This window comes from Clytia hemisphaerica, unplaced genomic scaffold (assembly GCF_902728285.1).
Source record: "Clytia hemisphaerica strain Z4C2 unplaced genomic scaffold, Clytia hemisphaerica genome assembly, whole genome shotgun sequence".
NCBI classification, from domain to species: domain Eukaryota; kingdom Metazoa; phylum Cnidaria; class Hydrozoa; order Leptothecata; family Clytiidae; genus Clytia; species Clytia hemisphaerica.
The window spans coordinates 768,152-788,641 of record NW_027104184.1 but is presented as its reverse complement, the minus strand read 5'-3'; the positions used below and the strand labels follow the sequence as shown (position 1 = coordinate 788,641).

General features: G+C 33.3%; 1 protein-coding gene across 2 annotated transcripts in view; it reads right to left on the bottom strand.

Annotated features, from left to right (window-relative positions):
* Positions 1 to 100: 100 nt before the first annotated feature.
* Positions 101 to 20,490, bottom strand: part of LOC136814796 (docking protein 4-like) — a 35,495-nt gene continuing 15,105 nt past the window's right edge. Inside the window, exons 1-4 of one of the 2 annotated variants that reach the window (XM_067071221.1) lie at positions 9,105 to 9,268; positions 4,356 to 4,665; positions 3,627 to 3,861; positions 102 to 2,353 (exon numbers count right to left, since the gene is read on the bottom strand). In XM_067071221.1, the coding sequence (XP_066927322.1) occupies positions 1,999 to 2,353; positions 3,627 to 3,861; positions 4,356 to 4,665; positions 9,105 to 9,191 (987 nt within the window). In that variant the 5' untranslated portion in view covers positions 9,192 to 9,268 and the 3' untranslated portion in view covers positions 102 to 1,998. Of the gene's footprint in view, positions 2,354 to 3,626; positions 3,862 to 4,355; positions 4,666 to 9,104; positions 9,269 to 20,490 lie in introns of those variants that run through there. The other variant, XM_067071220.1, reaches the window with a different exon arrangement.

The following is a 20,490-nucleotide window of genomic DNA, read 5'->3' as shown; positions in this document are numbered from 1 at the left end:
AAGCCTTAAAATGCTCTCAACTTGTTCTTAACATTTTGGCCATCGAAGCCTTATGTTATTAAATAGTTTGTTCTTATAAAAAACGTACAACTTTTGTCTAGTTTAAATTTGCCGCTACTGGCTAAAACTTGGGTATTTCCGTAGAAAACATTACGTCATGAATATCATGAATTTGAAAAGTTTTTCGATGCACACTGTAAATCTAAATCTAGAAACCATCCAATATTTTAAGTGTTGAAAGCTGATCTCACAAGCACTAATATATATAAAAGATGTATGAACAACGAGAAATTCAAAAAATGAAACAAAGAAATGGAAAGATGACGATCCTGACGTTGCCCTTGATCTATTCTATCATAATTCAAGTTTTAAAGACCAGATAGAAAAAATCAATTCTCATGCTTACCCTAGGATTTTGTTCTGAGAAAAATTTATACTTCAAAGGGCTCTTATATCGTATAGGCAATCTTCAAATAGCCCAGGATAGTCAGGATGAATATCTCAAAACACAAGAAAACAAGAGAATTATGTCACTAAACCATGACGACAAAATGACATTCCCTTAACAGGAGCAAAATAAATAAAATCGAGAAAAAGGAACAGCACAAAATGCGACCCATTGATTCAAAAGAGAATCATGGTATCTCAAAATGCTTAAAAATAAATAAAATATGACTGCACTGAGAAAGAAATTTCCACATAATTTTCATACAGGGGGTCTTCGAATTATACCACTTGCAAACAAAATATTGATTCTATACACCTTTTTAACCGTAGTCGCGCGGTCAGGTCCGTACCACTTTTTTATTTGATTTACCACCCTAAACTCGATCCAATCCTTTTTTCTATTGTTTTTAGGTGCAAAAAAAAGACTGGGACGGTTTTAGGGTGGTAAAACAGACAAAAAAATACCCGCGCGGCAATTGGCGACTACGGTCGAAAAGGTGTATTTGAGACCCGTTTAAAACATTCCCTGCAAAAATTTCTTCCTCTCTTTTTGAAATAAATGAAAATGTGGAAAAAAATGGAAAGATAAAATATTAAAAAAATTATATCTCAGAAGAATTGAGAAAAATGACGAAGAATGGACGACGAAACTAGAAACAGCGTTTCTGGAAAGTTACGAAAATGACATATTCATGATATGCACCATTGCGATATCTTCTGACATTACATCATGGACCCAATAGCTGATTGGTTGTAATTGACGTAAAACCAGTCAATACGTTTTCAACCAATTAGCTGTTGGGTTCGTGAAAGACATTGCAATGGTGCATATCATGAATATAGGGTTTTTAACACAGTTAGAAGATGAAGCTCACAGCTTGACAGCTGAAAGGTTGTAAGTAAGGTGTGATCTATATTCATGATATGCACCATTGCAATGTCCTCTGACATTAAATCACGGACCCAATTGACCGATTGGTCAGTCAATACGTCACTTGCAACCAATTAGCTGCTGAGAAGACATTGAAGACATTGCAATTGTGCATATCATGAATAGAAGGTAATCGACGTTACCCAAATTTTAGAGGATGAAAGAAATGTTGTGTTTTCCTTTTGTAAAACAAAGTCGGGCGATGACTTCCCTAATAACGGGAGCCATTAGAGAACTTTCCAGATTCCCTGTATAGTGTAGGAAAAGAAAAATCGAAGAAATAAAAAAAAAGCAAATGAAACAAAAAAAATAAATTTAACAAATAATTGAACGAGATGTGTACAGAAAAACAACAACAATAGACGAAACAAATGAATTGGTAAAACATTAGAACTGTATCAAAAAGGACAGCAACACTTCATCCAAATAGAATTAAATTGTAACGTTGTTTCAACGTTCATCTAATGTTCACAACGTCCATGTAACGTTAGATGAACGTTAAAATAACTTCGTGTGCCAGCTGCATAGCATTACCATACCATTAAGAATTAATTGCATATTGTAGGCAGGACATATCTCAGGAAAATTTGATTGCTTTCGTAAACACCAGAAACGTTTTATCAGTGGGCCAATAAAGAAGCTTTTAAAGGTTGATCGCGTAACGTGACGTCACTTTCGCTTTCACTTTCATTTGAAAGTTCATCTGAAAATTTCTCACTATGAACAGTCGAAGTTGTCGATACTTCCGATCGGGCCGTCTGACTTCGGCCCGAACACGACCTTGATCGGGAGTCGTTAAAACCACCGAAACTTGACGACGATTCTGTCGCGTCCCGATCATCGTTAACCGGCGTCGATCGAGGAGATTCGTCGATGAGCCGAGTACGCTGTCGAGTATTTTGTTTAACTGTCTCTAAGATTTCACGGCCGTTTAATGTTAGAAATTGAAGTTCATTCTCAGCACCTTGACCACGCCTATGAAAAGAAAACGTATTTTATACTTTCAAGTATTTACTGGAGTTGGACAAGTTATTTAGTCTACCATACTAGATGAATAATTCAGACATAGTAAAAATTAAGAAAAAAATAATGAAAGGGACAAAATTGTGCAAAATGATATTATCCCGTAACAAATATCGTATTATCATATAACACCCATATTACTATATTATTAGTACACGAATGATAAACCATTCTAGTCTAAGAATTATTCAATTATTTGTAGCCTTGGTTTCATAGGCCATTTCAGAGTCGAAAGGCAATATTTCTTGTATATTTTCATCTTCGATTTCTCAAATTTTTAAAGTATCTATTCAGAAATTATAATGCTCTGAATTATTTATTCAATAGTACATGATATGTCAGGAATGAAGCTTTGATTGAAAAGTGACAATTGGCAAAACAAAGATTAGTGCACACTTAAAGCGAATGAACTTTAGTCGTTTAACGTTACATCATGTGAGTCAATAAATAAAACCAATGAAATTACAGAAAAAATCAAATTAAAAACCCCCAAATAAACCAAGCAGAAACCAGACTCTTGCTGAGATCAAATTATAATTCAGTTACAAAATCCAAAAAAATCCACTTTACTATAACGAGTCTTACAAAAGGGAGGAGAAATATAGATTTTATCGGGCTGAATAGAGATGACAATCTTTCAAAAAGTTATTTGGTTTTGATTCCATCATTGTTTTAATTCGATTCTGCGCCAGTCATGGTAATTTAATAGGATCGAGGTGGGGTTGGTCTGAGGTTTAAATGTTATCTTGATAGAAAGCATAAAACGCTCTTTACAGTAATAAGAATTTTTAAGATAACGAAGCTCGATTTTCTTACGAGAAATGAAGTCAATTCGTGGTATTCATGATGTAATGTTTTAAGCCATGTGTCCACTCCGGAAAGTTTGCAACGGATCGGTACCCAAAAAGACCGGGTGTTTGCCACAAGTTTTGAATACACGGGTTGCAAAATTGTATCAAAACATGTGATTACTCGAAAAAGTTCACGTGATTTCATTCCCATATACTTGTTTTACAACTTACAGCTGATTACTTCATTAGTGTCAATAAATTCGAACCAATCAGAAATAAATGTCATGTAACAAGTACATAAAAATTTCGAGTAAGAGCTGATTTGTCTTCAGACTTTAATTTTGCAACCTGTGTATTTAAACAATAAAACCAGTGACAAACGCCCAGGCTATTTTGAGTGCTTCCGTATAAAACTGTACATCATCAATTCATACCTTGCTAAATTTATGATGAATATTTTTTCAGCATCATTCAGCTGGTTGAGTTTTTGTAACCGGAATCTCGGTATGTCATCCAAGTCCCATTTAGCTATCGGTAGTTTACTAGCTCTCATATGTATGTCCAGTTTGTATAATGATAAATGTTGTATGTTGACAACCAGAAGACAATCTCCGGCGATTTTTAAGAATTCAGAATCTTTGGTATTTATAACGGTGACCGGAAAAGAGCCTGTGAATAAGAAAAGAAGTAAAACTTCAAAGATAAACAAACGTGTTGTTTGTAGAATCTATGGGGTAGATGTCTTGTATAAAATGTTAAAGGTTTTGTTTTGAATAAGAGTGATATTGTTTGCTTACTCATCAATTTTAATTTACAAGCTTTCTGATATTGAATTGGCACGGATGTGGAGCAAGATTGGTCAGAGAGAGGAGAAGAAAATTTTTTTTTTGCTTATATCAGCATAATACCGTATAACAATAGGCAGACACTGTCTTGATATGAAATATGTGTCTGATATGAAACGGGAACACTTATGTAAAAATAAAACCTAAAAAGAGCTACTCTGTATTTACCAAGGCACGGCAGTTGAAGGAAAATAATGCACCATCTTTGCTGAACAGACCAGAGTAGAAGACCACCGTTCATGCACATGCGTACGAACGAACGAACGAACGAACGATTTCTTAGCTACCTTTTAAACTTTGATATTAACTCCACTATACCTGCACCAGTTGTTAGCCGCGGTTGATATATTGGTTCAGGGGGTAATACCAATTTCTTTATCATTTTCACCCACTCCTTCATTGCGTTCGAATTATCCGTAGAAAGTATAATAAAAGTGTCATTAAAAGTTAATTTAAAAGATATAGTTCGACTCTTCGATTTACAAGATTCGATTTTCACCATCGATTTTAAATCGACGACTGTTTTGTTTTGAACGGTCATACAAGATTCTTCGCTTTTGTGATATTCGAGACGGGGGTTTCCTTGATTTGATTTACGACGTAGTATAAACCATTTGCGTTTCCAAACCTGAATAAAGAGAATGAAAAATTTGAATTAGCAATTCTGGTTCTGTACGTTTCTTGAGGATTAAAACATGCTGCATGGGCATACGAATTTGGCGAGTTTAGACAAATTTTGCTAAAAATTATTCCTCACTCGCTAGAATAAGTTCTCGCTAACCCCTAAAAATCATCAAAAATTGTTCAAAATAGGGCAAAATAGAATAGATTTAGACTGCAATTCGCAAAAATTAGTCCTCGCCAAAATTAAAGAGTTTGATCATTCGCCAAAATCAGTTTTTCACTGATTGTTGCTGGTCGCCAAAATACCCAAAAATTCAAAAAATAAGTCCTGCTGAAAGTCAGATCCCTTGAAAATCATTGATTGATTCTTAACATAAAGCGACAACACTTCTTCACTGGCCCTCAGTACTATCTTAAAATTTAAAAAGTATTCTTTCCCTTTTTCCCTTTTCCCGTTTTGGCAAAACCGCAAAAATTAAAACCCGCGAAAAGCAATTTTTCTGATTTTTTCACCGCGAATCCGCGAAAGTTAGTTTCAATAAGGTAGTACAGAGTCGTGTCAAAACAACAAGCAGAGTTCGCTTATCCGAGGGAATACATTTTTCAGATACGGTGGGCAAATAAAAATGGTTGGTAGGAGTGTATATGGGAAAAGTAATAATGTTCGTACGTAATTGAAAGTAGAGGTAAAAAATAAACAAGTATAATTATCTCACAGCGGGAGATTAAACCTACCCCTTTTGTTTCATAAAGGAATGAAAATACTAATAATAAGAATAAAGTTTGAATTTTACAATATAAAAGTTTATAACGTGGGAAACCAATGACTTAAAAAAATCATAAGTCTGATTCGGTAAGACTGGGTATTAAGCCAACCTTTTCTTTCATAAGAACATCCAAAAAAATCTTCACTATTTTGTGAGCATTTTTGTTCATTTTATTAAGAAATTGGCCATTTTATTTAGAATCTGCAAAGCCTTAAAATGTTCTTAACATTTTGGCCCTCGAAGCCTTATGTTCTTATATAATTAGTACTTATAAAAAAAACGTGTACTAATTTTAGCAACTCAGACAAAAGCTCAACCAAACGCAAAAGCGTAAGTAGGTAATAAAAAAAATTGGGTGAACATTAAAGGCGGGATTAAAAGTATTTAAGTGATTAAAATCAAAGAATAAATTAAGATACTAATTATGATCTGATTAAGAAGCAGACGAATCGACAAAAACAACAACAACAATTCCCTTAAGTAAACAAATCAGCCTGTACCAAACTCAACTAATTCACAAAAACAAAAACAGCACTCGAACCCTTAAGAAAACAAATTAGCCTGTACCCAACTCAACTATTTCACAAAAACATTTAAACAGTGTTCAAACCCCTTTAGTAAACAAATCAGCCTGTACCCATTTCAACTAATTCACAAATACAAAAACAGCACTCAAAACCTTAAGAAAACAACTTAGCCTGTAACCAAACTCAACTAATTCAAAAAACAAAAACAAAAACAACACTCGAACCCTTAAGAAAACAACTTAGCCTGTACCCAACCCAAATAATTCACAAATACAAAAACAACACTCGAACCCTCAAGAAAACAACTTAGCCTGTACCCATTTCAACTAATTCACAAAAACAAAAACAACGCTCAAACCTTAAGAAAACAACTTAGACTGTACCCAACTCAACTAATTCGAAATACAAAAACAACACTCAAAACCTTAAGAAAACAACTTAGCCTGTATCAGATTCAATTAATTCACAAAAACAAGTGCTCAAAAAAGTAAACAACTAATCTGTACCCAGCTTTTGAAGATTCTATTCATTACCTGGTGATTACCATAATGATCTTTGTTATATTCTTTATAAGAGCTGATAAATTTTTTTAAAAGTAGATTTTTGTTGAGGTTCGGTTGTTTTTATTTGGCAATTTGAAACTTAAATTGTTCTTATCCTGTTCTTAGTTTTAGGGCATTATCGAAAACATCTTAAACTTAGGTATCCTAAATTTACCTAATATTCAGTTATTCCAGGGTCATATTGTTTATAAATTGTTCGTATTTTTCGGCATTTTTGAGCCTCTTTGTTCTCATGAAATTGGATGACCTTCACTGCCTTGGGTTGTTTTTTCTCTAGACATTTTAATCCAGTCATCAGATATTATTGTGTTCACTTCGACAAAAACTACTTTCGATTATCAAAGATTAGATCATGATCCACCATAATAGGATATCAAACCATAAAATATAAAAATAAGGAGATTTTCAATAGTTGTGAGCCGATTATAAACGATTCATATTTGAAAAGAATTTATTTAAAACTTCAAAAACAACTTTTTTAGAAAAACAACTATGCTGCTGTAACGAAAAATGTAACTTTTGTCTATTCTGGCTGTTTCTAGTTCTTATAAGCTGCAAAAGGAGTTCCTATAATTTTTAAAGACTGAGGGGTAAGGTAGGTCATTGGAAAAAAATTCCCATGATAGTAGATGGTAATTTGTGAAAAGGAAATTTTGTTGAAATCTAAACTTTTTTTGATACTTTCCATTTGTAAATAAATACACCCCTGTGTCACAGACCCGCTGGGACCCCAGTCCCACTGGTAAATCTGGCAAAACCTTCATCCCCGGTAGGAATAAAATACCTTGGAATTTAAGCCCCGCTGGAAAATTGACTTATATTTCATCTCCACTCGAAATTACATGTTTGAAATTGCACTCCAAAACCATCCCAACTGGATTTTTTAACCTTTGAATAATAGAATTTCTATCTCCATTGAGATTTCAATATAAGGAAAAAAGTTCCACCGGGGCTGTGAGACAGGGGTGTATAAATAAAAATTATAGGAAAAAAAACAATCGTCATTTTTATTCATAGAAAACTGCTTTCCTAAAAGATTCTTATATTTAATGAAATACGAAGTACAAATTAATTGGACTATGCATAGATTTTTTAACACCGGAAACGCTAATACCACAAGGTTTCCGATCTGATTAGCGAAAAACAAAACAAGTAAAATCTTTAAGTAGACATGGACTAATGGGCTGATCAATTAAATACGATAAATCTGACATAATTTTAATCGCTTGTTTGTTTTGGAAGTCATACCTCCGCTAGCAACACGTGTCTAAACCATTTTTGGTAATATTCCTTAGAATGGACCATTCCATTCTATATCCATACAGGGGGGGGGCTAAAAAAGGTTATTCTAAGATTTCAAGGTGGTAAAAGAGTGATTTTTGTTCGTCCACCCTCCCTTTAAGGTATAAAAAGATTTTTTCCAAGGGTATTTTTGAAAATTTTGCCATTTTCCTGGGGATATCCAAACATTTTCAATAATTTCTTTTGACTTTTGAGGTTCGTTCGTCCCCCTGTATGGATTCTTAATGGAACAGCCCACATATGGGGCACAATTTGTGTTATTAATTTTTTCCGTAATAATAGTTACAGAATCAAATGTTTTTGCAGATTTTAGAATTAAAATTTTGCCGTTTTAGTCTACAGTTGACTCTCTCTAATTCGATATTCAAGGGAACAAGAATGTTCTGCGAATAAGAGAAAGATTCGAATTACGGAAAGTGTTTTTATACGACTTTCCAGCTTGAGCACCTTATAGTTTGAATTACAAAGAGATTCGGATAATAGAGGTTCGAATTAGAGAGAGTAAACCAATCTGATTTCGAAAGGGGGAATCGTATAATAATGTTTGAATTACAGAGAGATTCGAATAATAGAAGTTCGAATAAACGAGAATCTACAGTTCGAATAAGCGAGTCTACAGCTCGAAAGAAGAGTCTGTATTTTCTATTATTCGAGCAAATTAGAACACCTGTTCAAGCTTGGATAAACGTAGGGTCAACAACTTTATTGACAGTGGACTCTCCCTAATTCGAACCACAATTATTCGAACTTTCTATAATTCGAACTAATGTAAATCTCACACCCCATCGAAGGGGAACCCTCGCAAAACGTTTTCTACAATTTGAATCTTTCTGTAATTCGAACAAATTAGACTTCCTGTTCGACTTCAAATTAGCGATAGTTAACTATATTCAAAATGTATTCCTACTAAATCGCAAAAAAAACTTTTAATGACAATAATCAAATCAAGTTGAAGACATCCGTTTCTTAATGTAAAGACTTCCGATTGGATTCGATCGAATCGAAATATGAAAACTGGAGTAATTTACCTTGCATACATAAGCAATAAACTTCTTTCGCATAATAGCATCCAAAATAATATTTTTGAAGCCTTCGGATGTTCTTAACTTTTTGAGGCCTTAAAATGTTCTTATTTTCACCATTTTGTGAGTATTTTCGCGCGATTTCTTAAAAAAATTGGGCATTTTATAGTTCGCAAAGCCTCAGAATGTTCTCAATTTATTCTTAATAATTTGGACATCGAAGCCATATGTACTTATACAGTAAAAATAACAAGATACATACCTGCCGGCCAAATTTGCGGTGTTTTCTTGGTAATTTCATTTCTAAATATCCACATTTGACTAAATCTTCAAAATTATCCGTCCCCATTGTTTGTTATATTGTATCGTAGTTGTGTTGTAGTATTTTATAATCATTAATAGTGTTTTCAATACCTCTTTATTTTCCACTTAAAATAAATAAAAACAAAGAAAAACATATAACAATATTACAATGTAAGTAAGTTTTGCATCTGAAGTCGAGAGCGATAGGTCTACCCGAATGTAGGGGAAAAGGAGCCACTCTTAACCCGTCCATTTAGTTGCTGAGTATCAAGCAGAGAGACTTTAGCATCTTTCCCAAAGTTATTTTTCAAAAATGACTGTTGTGAACAAAACTTAAAAGACTTTGTTATAATTTGTTAGAAATGCTACACAAAGATTCGAAAATAAGACTCTATGATCAATGACCCAAACCAAGTATAAACTACAAAAATTGTGAATAATCAGCAATCCAAAAAACATTTCTCCAGCCCATAAAAATTACACGATGCTAGAGAGTAGCGAGACAAAAAAGTAGACAGGCACCTGTCATCATGACCCCTGAAAAAAAAACACAGCAGCAATCATTCAAAAACAACACAAAACAAAAAAACCAATAAGAAGATGAAAATGAAAGCCTAACATACAATAGTTGCTGTCACAAGATGACTAGAAAAAACAAATAGCCTGGGAGATGAAAACCTGGTTAAAGAGCCTGTAGAATTGTAGGACAGTATTCATCCACATTGAAAAACAACTAGTGTGCTACCATCTCACTCTCACAAATTAACCCCTATCAACCAAAACCGAGATAACAAGAAGCTATTTGTTGACATGCTAAGATTGATTAAAAAACAAAATAATCTCTTTTTTTATAAGAACAATTTCATAAGAAACTTAGCTCAGAAATGATAAAAAGTAAGAAAAGCTTTTAACCCGTACGCAACAGAATCTAAAAAATTCTGGTAATAAAGTGGAGTTTCTCCATAACTCAAATCCGCACGGGAACACAAATTTGTTCGAGTTAAGGAAATTTTGAGATAGGCTTAAGCATCGTTAACTGAAGGGATGAGAAAACTTGTTCGAGTTAATGAGACATTCGAGTTATAGAGGTTCGAGTTCTGTCAATTGAGCCTGAATTAAAAGTTGTCATTGTTCTTATAAAAAGACGAATTTGAAAGCAATAATACTTGTACATGCATTTTGTCTAAAAGTCATTAAAGTTAACGACTGGTCATTAGCGGTCTAACGAACGTAAACAAGCTTTAGAGATTATTCAAAACAACAACTTTTTTTATAAGAAACAAAGAAGCACTCAACTGTCTTTAATTTGAACCTCTTTTATTAGAATCTTTCTGTAATTTGAACTAAAATATTGGTCCCCTCAGCTAGAAAGTAGTATAAAATACTCTCTGTAATTCGAATCTTTCTCTAATTCGAACTATAATTTTGGTCTCCTCAGCTAGAAATTGGTTTACCCTTTTTCCCTGATTTTAAAGAAAGTTTTCGGCCCCTTGAAGATCGAATTAAAGAGAGTCAACATCAGCAAATAAAAAGTATACTTATTTGTTAACTGGTATATCAACTTACATGTTTTTTTATAAGTACATCTAAAAATTTTAAAGCCTTGAAATGTTCTTAAATTTTGTGTTTTAATCTAAGAAAACGAAGTATTTTTCAATGACTAAACTGCGTTCTATCCTACATAATTCGCGCCATGAAAGATAAAAAGCATACTTATTTGGTAGTCTTGTATGCTAGACCTGGCTAAAACGACTAATTCAGACATAGTAGAGAATTAGCAAAAAATAATGTAAGGGACTACACTGTAGTTTAAACAAAATGGTATTATCCCGTAACAATTATTGTATTATTATATAACACTTATATTACTGTATTACAAAAATTATAAGCCACTCCAGTCTAAATACTGCACTTTTTGTTTTCCTCATACTAAAACAAATTATTCTATTCTGAACATGGCATGGTGTATAATCTTTTATAATTTTGTTTATCTGTTTCAGCTTACATACACGCTTTGCCATTTATCGATTCAGGAAACTGTTAAAGAATTATCGTCCAATGACTACCATTTTCCAAACTTAAACTTTTTCGATGCTTTCATTCTTTAGAAAATGAATCATCTGATTACAAATACAAATACACACACTGTTAATCGTTCTGATATCTGGAGATATTATGGTCAATGGGTCGTTCCATTTTATATCCATACAGGGGGCGGACAAACATTTCCAGAGAACAATTTCCAGGGGGTGTTTTTTCTTTTTTCCAAGGGGTGAAAAATTATTTTCAAATTCCCAGGGGGTAAAAAACTGACTTTAGTTCGTCCACCCTCACTTTAAGGTACGAAAATAATTTTTTTGCAAATTTTCCAGGGGGCATTCAGACATTTCCAAGAAAGGTTTTTTGACTTGAAAAGGTTCTTCCACCCCCCCCCCTGTATGGAAATTTGGAATGGTAGTCCAATAAACAGTTGATTCTCTCTCTCTAACTCAACACCTTCAAACAGTAAGTAAAGGAATTTCTTGATTTCTTCGAGTTAAAGTAATAAATCCATCGTTACACTCATTCAACTCGACCAGCAATAAGATACTTTTAACGTAGGTACCCCCCCTGTGAATTGAGTATATGTCAAGAAATGATAAAATTGTATATTTTTATGATTAAAAAGAATAATGATAGTTAGATAAAAGCAAGATATAAAATATAGTTCCCCAGCCCCCAGACCTTACTGTATAAAAGTTAAGTACCCCTAGAGATCATAGGTACCCCCTGAAATCAAAAAAAAATCCAGCCCCCAGCCTTTTTTAGGAAAATTTTGGTTGTAGCCCCCCCCCCCTGCGGGCTGGGGGGGGTTCATGCCATGAATAACCAAGCTATAAAATAAAATAATCATAGCAGAAGAAGTTAAAGCTCCCTATAGAAAATTAATTTGAAATTTCAAGTTCAGCTTTAAAGAATATTTAGACAAAATAAAAACCATCTGATTAATTCAATTTTATCAAGTTATGCACGACAAACAACAACAACTGGGATTACATACCATACAACAGAGAAAAAAATAGAAAAACATGTCTCGTCTGAGTGAAATGAAAGCACAGTACATGCAGAGTATTATAAACTTGTTTACTACAAATTCTTACATCTCTGAGAAAGCTACTTATACTGTCATACGTACGTACTCTTTGAGCGAAGTCATATATGTAAAAGCCACTGACACTGACAAACAAAAAAAGTCTTTTATATAAAAAAACCTTCTCATGTTATTGTCATCATAAATTCATTTTAATATATAAAAATATAATTTTTTTCTATTTTGTTGTTTTGCACGTAATTTATGTTTTTATTTATAAGAATTTTATAGTAAGAAATTACATTTTGCTGAAAGTTATAAAGAGGTTACTTGAAAGAAAATATTACAATATAAGAGTCCCAAAAATAATCAACAAAATTTTAAGCTAATAGCTATTGTTTACTACTTTAACAAACCTTAATATATAAAAATATTAAAGATTCACTAGAAAAGTAAACAGTTTTTTCTGGTCCTTATTGCTTATACAAAAAAGTAACTAATATTTAATACCAAGCTTGGCTTGTCAGCATAAAAACAAAAACAAATTATTACAGTAATCATTCAATAGGATTATAATGAATTTTTAGTATTAAAGAGAAAAAAAGAGACAAAAAATGGAGTGATATTTTTACGATAATAACATAATTTAAGGAGGTTTTTGCACCACTATTCAGGCTTTAGTGTGGCATAAACAAAAAATGATGAGGCTCAAGTGAAGAAAAACAGTATATGGAGGCAAAATTAAAAAGCATTTCATTCAAAACAAAAGCAAAGCAGTAAAAATGATATTTCGATATTTTGGCATCAAAAATAAAATTGAAGCAGTTAAAATTGGCTAAATCAGGTAAGGCTTCGGAGGAAAAGTAGATTTGAAAAGAATTGAAAAAGAATATTCAATATAAATTTTCCAGATTTTCCTATGAAAAAAAAGAGAATGTTAAAACTTAAGACTTGGTCGTGGTGGTTGATTGATATTCAATAATAAAGAACGACTTAATCAAAATCCATGTTTATATAGCAATTTCATAGCAGGCAACACAGCAACCAAATCAAAACGTCAATAAAACTATCTTTAATAAAAGTGAATGAGATTATTGTATGTTTATTTTGGTGATAAGCCGGTATCTTCAAAGAACTTTTTTCAAAAAATACCATTTATAAAGGGTATGATGTCAGTATCAAGAACAATAAAGGCTATCTGCATCTATTGAAATTTCTGAATTATTGTTCGTATAGAAACTATTAAAAGTGGAAACTTTGAAAATTACACGTTTTTTTTATAAGAACAAACTATATAAGAACTTCGATGGCCAAAATGTTAAGAACAAGTTAAGAACATTTAAAGGCTTTGTGGACTCAAAAAAAACCGTTTTCTTAGGAAAATGGGTGAAAATGGTTACAAAATGATGAAAATAAGAACATTTTAAGAACATTTTCAGGCTTGAAACCCAAAAAGTCAAGAACATCCCAAAGCTTCAAAAATTTTGGATGTTCTTATAAAAAAACGTGTAAAATAAAGCATGTTTGTAGTTGTTAAGTAAACTATAAAAAAAAACATCAAGCCCCAAATGAAAAATCTCAAGTAAAATTTAAAAACCCTATTAAAAGAGAATAAGTTTGAAAAAGTCTAAAAAATATAAAAATTCTACATATATTTAAAAATTTCTTGGCACACCTAATATAACTATCTTTAAAATATATACCAGATGCATCCCAGATGCATCAGAGATGCATACATCAAAATTTAATTGTAGAGCTATACATTAAGTAATTGAGTTTCAGAAATGTTTAAAAATCCCTAGAAAGACAATAAATTCTCAAGTGTTGGGATTGAAGTTTGAGTGGTTCAAACATTTTGAGAAAGATTTAAAAAAATTAGCTGAGGTTTGGGGATAGTCCCTCTGAAGGGTTACAAAGCAATATATACAACGTCGTACAAACCAAGTACCCCAAGGTATTTCCCTAAAAAAAAAACATCAAACACAAAAAGTAATTAATTTTCTCTGAATCCCTTGGCTGTTAGATTAGCAGCATACCAATGACCTGAGTCTAAGGAGAGCTCATCAAGAAAGTTATCTTCCGCCCCTAATTCATTCAAACATACATCGATATGGTGAATAACGCCACGCGAGGGTACTCTATAATTCGCTTTAGGGATAAATATACTACCAAGGTCTTCGTCAAGTTCATAAAAATCATCCAAGCTAAAAAGTATGTGTATGCTCTGTGGTCTGATTGACTGTAAATCATTCAAAGCTTCATTGGTAACAAAACCTCGTAAGAATCTACGTACTATTGACCCATTTGGTCGATCCATAGAGTGTTTATTTTGACAAATATCAGTTAATTCACTATCAAGCCTTATAAGGAAAGTCTCTTTCGGGCTTATTGTTGTTGAGCCTAAAATCAAAGCTATTTTACGTACAGGATGCAATGCAAAAAGCTTACGAATTGATTTTGTGATTAAAGATAAATTGTGAACTGATGTTTCCTTTTTAGTAGCTTTTGTTGCAATTAGAGGATTCTTGTTAACAGTTTGCTTTTTCCTATCCATCATCTGGGAAAGCATAACAAGAGGCATTGGGACCTGACTTCTAACATATAATAAATGATTCAAGAGCTCCATAATTGATGTACCAAGCGTCAAAGCATCTAAAAATTCATTTTCTTCATTTCCAAAACAATGTACATAGTTGATTTCTTTCTTTTTCTTTTTTGGTAATCGTTTTTCGTTTGAAGTTGTGCTTTCTCCTCGCTTCAAAATGCTTGACATCTTGTTTATTATTAAAGATTACTCTCTAAAAATAAAGTTTTTGTATTAGACTAATTAGAGATCTTAATTTAATTCCTTGTTGATGATAACCTTTAAGGAAGTAGGTTATCTTGCTGCCTTGCTGGCTTTTCATCAAAATATATTCTAATTCTAAAATAACACCTAACTTTGTCTTTAAATTGCTTTCATAGTGCGGAAAGGGGTCTGATCCCCCTTCCTTAAATGATCCCCCCTTCTTGGCACCCCCCCCTAACCTTTAAAAATGCCTATCAAATTTTTTTATGGTAAAAAGGGAAGGGAAACAGTAAAGAAATATTAAGTCTGGCAAATATAATACCACTTTTTAGTGAAAATAAAGAACTTCCTTTCATGCAGACCAAATTTCATAACAGTGCTGGAAAATAATCTACAATATATGTAAGCCCCCCCTTCTTCACTTTTTGGAAAGAATCATCCCCCCTTAAGAAAGGGGGGGGTGGGTCCGAGCTATAGCTTTTTTTATGGTGCTACCATTTGTATTAAAATAGGTGGGCTACCTTAGGAAAGCAGCTAAAAATAAAGAAGAATTGAAAGAAATGAATGAAAAAACTAACAATGGGAATAAATAAATAACTGTAAAGGAATTAAAGTTTGTAGATAATTATGTTGGATGGAGAGTAGAAATACAAAAGGGGGGCTTTAAAGGGACATAACAGTACTTGCAAAATTTGTAAACAAACCGTATGCAGCGGATACAAAATCAAAACAAATGTCACATGTCAAAATATAAAAATCAAACCAAATATGGCTAATTTTGATTATTTAATTGTTTTACAATTTGTTTTGGACACGTGATTTTAATTGTTCTGGTTCGTGCAATGTTTACATTTTACTACTTTAATGTCCCTTTAACTATTCTGCCCATCATTTCAAACTGGGTGTGGCTGTCACACTTCAGACATCAAAATAATATACCAAAAAAAGTCCAGATAAGTGCCTTTATATATATCTTAGATCCAGATGTAAAGACTTTTACTAGTAAATATTTAAATATTTAATTTTCTACGATAGATTCATCTCATCTCGTGCTACCGTGAAGTCGGGTAACTTGCATCAGTGGAGGGAAACTTGCTGTAAACTGGTCTTCAAAACAAATAATCAAAGAAAAACAAAGGTTACCAATCAATCAGTAAATTGTGTGGAGTGTAAGGTGTGTAGTTATCACTAAAAAAAACTAATTAGCATGCTTTCCACAAAGATATCAAAACCAAAAGAACTTTTTGCATACAAGGAATGTTTTAGTACTAGGCCTTTTTACTGTGAATCAAAATTAATAAAAAGAACCCGGCTTCCTTTAGAATTTAATGTGATTACTGGCATGTCTGGGGGATTGGCATGAAAAATAAGAAGTTGCATGTGCCTCAGGAAACAGGGAAACTAAATGTGCACGTGACTTGAAGCGTAATAAAGCAAAGATGTAAAATTTTAATGATGGACACAAGACAGCTTCTCAAATTTCATCATTTCATGTGTTGGTAAAATTACTTCTCCTTTGGCTGTTTTTTTTATGAAAGAATTCTGCAATGTTTACTGAACTTCTAGTTTGATGGATGAGATTTTACCTTACTTTACCTACCGTTTCTCTGCTGGGTTTCCTTATGAGAACGGGATTTTTACCTAGTGTTTTTTTACGCTCTCCCCAATAGTTTCACGCGGTTGCTAAAATCAAAGCAAAGGAAAATTGTTTGCATAGTCCCCACTACTAAACAAAGTATTGATGTTTGTGAGAGTGCACTTTATAGTTTTGATTCCCATTGAAGAATCATATTCTTGCTTTCATGTTACTAGTAGGATGATGCTGTTATAGAGCTTTAGAGCCGAGCTAGCCTATCTATCTATCGTACTTATCTAAAAAACAATCTAAAAAACAATCTAAAAGTTACCTAAACAATCAAATCAAAGTTCTAGTAATATATTTGCATAAGACAATGAAGCCTAATCTCTGAAACTTAACGTAAAAATTAGAAAAAAAGAAAAAAATTTAAATGTGCTGTCAGCAACAAATAATAGATTAAAATATATCTCATGGTATATGCCTCCCAGCGGTTTGTGTGAATGCGTGAATGTGGGCTTTTTCACTTTACTTGCATGAATGCGTAAATTAGAAAACTTTGCGTGAACAAAAATTGCATCGATTGCGAAAAAACATTGGGTGAATGCATGAATTTGGGAAAAACAGTTACGTGATTGCGTGAATTGAAGTGGATTTTCGATGCGCACGCATAATTTATGGAAAAAGCTGAGATTGCAAAAATAGAGCTAAACAAAAACAAATGAAAATAAAAAAAACACAGATTCACTTCCAAACAAAATGGCCAATGGAAAGGGGTCTTTATAAATGTGGCTGTTTTGATAAAGTTTAAAGTAGTTTTGAAAGTTTTTTTAGGTGGTAAAATAAAAAAAAGAGGTTTTACATCTATATTATAATACGCTTAAATCGGAACTCTCCCATTCTCGCATGAGGCTTTTTCGCTAGCGATTTTTAAATACACGGCAATTTTTTTCGCGCCTTTTTGATTGTATATTCAATTCTATTCGCCAAGTGCACTTCCATTCAAGAGAGCACATTTCTCCTTGATGGAGAAACACAACTGACTGTGCAATAGCACTATCAACATAATTTATAGTTTTTTAAAAAAAAGTTTATGTCGGTTATGAAATAATTTTGATTCACATGGGAATACGTCGAAGATAAAATTTGAGTTTTCAAAAAGACATCATATTTTATGATTACCCTTGAGATTAATAAAGCTCCGATGACATTTCCCTTCTATTTGATACTCTGATAAAAAAATTTCAATTTAATGGACTTGACAATATGAGAAAAGTTGATGACTTATTCCCAATTCAATTATGAAATTTTTTAATCAATGTTTGCTATTTTTTGTTCTATTGAGATAGCAAAATGAAAACGCTTTTACTTACGCATTGAGTTTAATTGTTAAATAATTGTTGACTCTGTTAAGAGGTATTGAAAAAAGGCACTCTTTATATTCCACCGTAAAGCACTGTGGTCTTTGGAGTGATCGGTGTTGCCAAGTACCTCTAATACTGAATTTGAATTTCTATTTGTTTTTTTATCTTCATCCTTGCGTGAGGAAAATAATAGTCTTTCCTCTCCCAAAAACCCAAAAAAAAGCACGTTTAAAGTATGACCGATTTCTCGCGAGAAATTTTTAACTCAATTTTCACCAATATTTGCATGAGCATTATTTTTGGCGAGTAAGGAACATTATTGTTTGAAGGTTTTCAACAAAAGAAATTATGACAAATTTATACAATTTAATAAGGAGAAGAAAAATCAAAATTCAACTAAAAATACTTTCACCATATTTTTTAATGTGCATTAATTTTAGTGTCCCCTTAAAAATTTTAAACATCAATTTTTACGAAAAAGGCCTAAATTTAAGAACATTTTCTTCTCGCAAAATAAGTACATTTGTATACAAATCCCTACAAGTTTCTGAAAAATAGAAAAGCGAGCGAAGCGAGCGTATTAAAAGGAGTAAGAAGTCGTCTCGGACGACGCCGGGACGGCTAGTTTTATGGTAATATACCATGAAGTCGGGTAACTTGCATCAGTGGAGGCTAGCATGCATAGGCCTCAAATGAATGACCTGTCTGGCAGTATAGACTTAAAACTCGTATATCAAGATTACGGGTTTTCGAGTATGGGCCGAATTTACATTTGTTTTGAGTGGTTTTATTTTCGATTTCAAGCCAACATCTTAGCAACGGGGTGCTCGCCCATAGTTACAGTGCAAAAAACTAAACACCGCTTTGGCACGGAATTCCAGAACAGAGGCAAACTTTAAATTAAGGGGTCAGTCACAAATCGATTTTAAGTTAGAAGAACGTCAATTGACGTATATGGGTGGGTGGGTTGAAGGTTGTTGACGTTTTTCAGAAACATCGATTTTTCATTCCATGCCAAATATTACTTCTCGCCATGTTTCTGTTTGATCGCTTCATTTGTTTTGAAAACCAAAACAAACGGCCCGATGTTTATGTCTTTTCTTTTTTTGACGGCCCGAACAGCCCTTGAATTTTTGCAGATGGCCGTTCTTTCTGTTGCTACATACTACAGAGGTAATTAATTACGGGAATTTTGTGAACAAGTTTAGAAATTATCTCTGTTTCTTTTCTTTTTTCAAATATAAACTATGCGAGTCGTAGTAAAAATCAAGATGGCTGACGAAACAGCAATGAAGGCAGTTTTTATCGATTTTCGGGGATATCAAGGTGTTTGACGTTTTTGGGTGTGGGTGGGTGGGTCAGCTTTTAAAACGTCAATTGACGTTCTTCTAACCTAGAATCGATTTGTGACTGACCCCTAAAGAAAAAGTATTGGAATTCCATGAATTTTACTTAATTTTGCATTAAAGTATTGGAATTCCATGATTTTTTTTAGGTTACAGTAACGGAATTCCACGGTTTTGATAGGTATTTTGTAAATTTGTTACGGAAATTCCGGACTTTCTTGACAGTTAGCCACACTAGCGTCCCGCCAAAATGAGTATCAAAGATAAATGCTGCGAAAGCGTTATATTATACTTTACTCTCAAGCAAAAAAATGCACCGCAAAACTTTTAAATGGATTCATGAAAAATAACTCAGGGCTTTTTAATGAAATTAACATTTTCAAAAACTTTGAGAAATTGCCTAAAATTTGAGCCAAAGATGAAAAAATTTGAACCAAGCCAACCTTGAAAACTAATTTGAAGATCAACTTCCCAAGAAAAAGATCTACGGGGGAGGCGGAACCCACTAGATCCGCGCACTGCTGGTGCTGGCTGGATAGGCTATCTCCCGGAAATTTTGCCGGACCTCAAACAATGACCCATTTACATGTGCGTAATTGTTTTTACTTTAGCGTATAAACAAGGCCTTAAAAATCAAAGCGCTGTCTCGGGAATTGAATGACAAATTTTGGTTGGTTGATTTTGGCACGACCCTCGACATGGCCCGAGAATTCTCGGGCCAAAACTTTTATTGGAATGCACATAAAGCCCGAGGATGGCCCGAGCATGGCCCGAGTTTTCGGGCCCCGGGCGGGCCTCACGCGGGCCACACGCGGGCTAACTTTTGAAATCATGATTTAAACCCGCGTGTAATTTCAGGACTGCATTTTTTCAATATTTTCTCTAGAAAAACTTGATTTCACTTAAATATTTGCTATTAAACTGGTCCTGGTTTTAAACTTTGAAGTGTGGTCCACAAGGAGTTTGTTAAGTTTATTTAGCAAGATGAACTGGATGAAACGCGACGAAATAAATTAAAATTAACATTTTCACACATTTTCAACGTCATTTTCACGTTTTAATTTCATTATGACTGGACAAGCTGGATTAATCAATGGAATCTTCTGACACACACAGGCACAAAGGTATAGGTTGAACAGTTTACGTCTTAAGTCGTAGCCCGAACGTGGCCCGAATGATTCATGTCAAGTTCAGGCCAAAA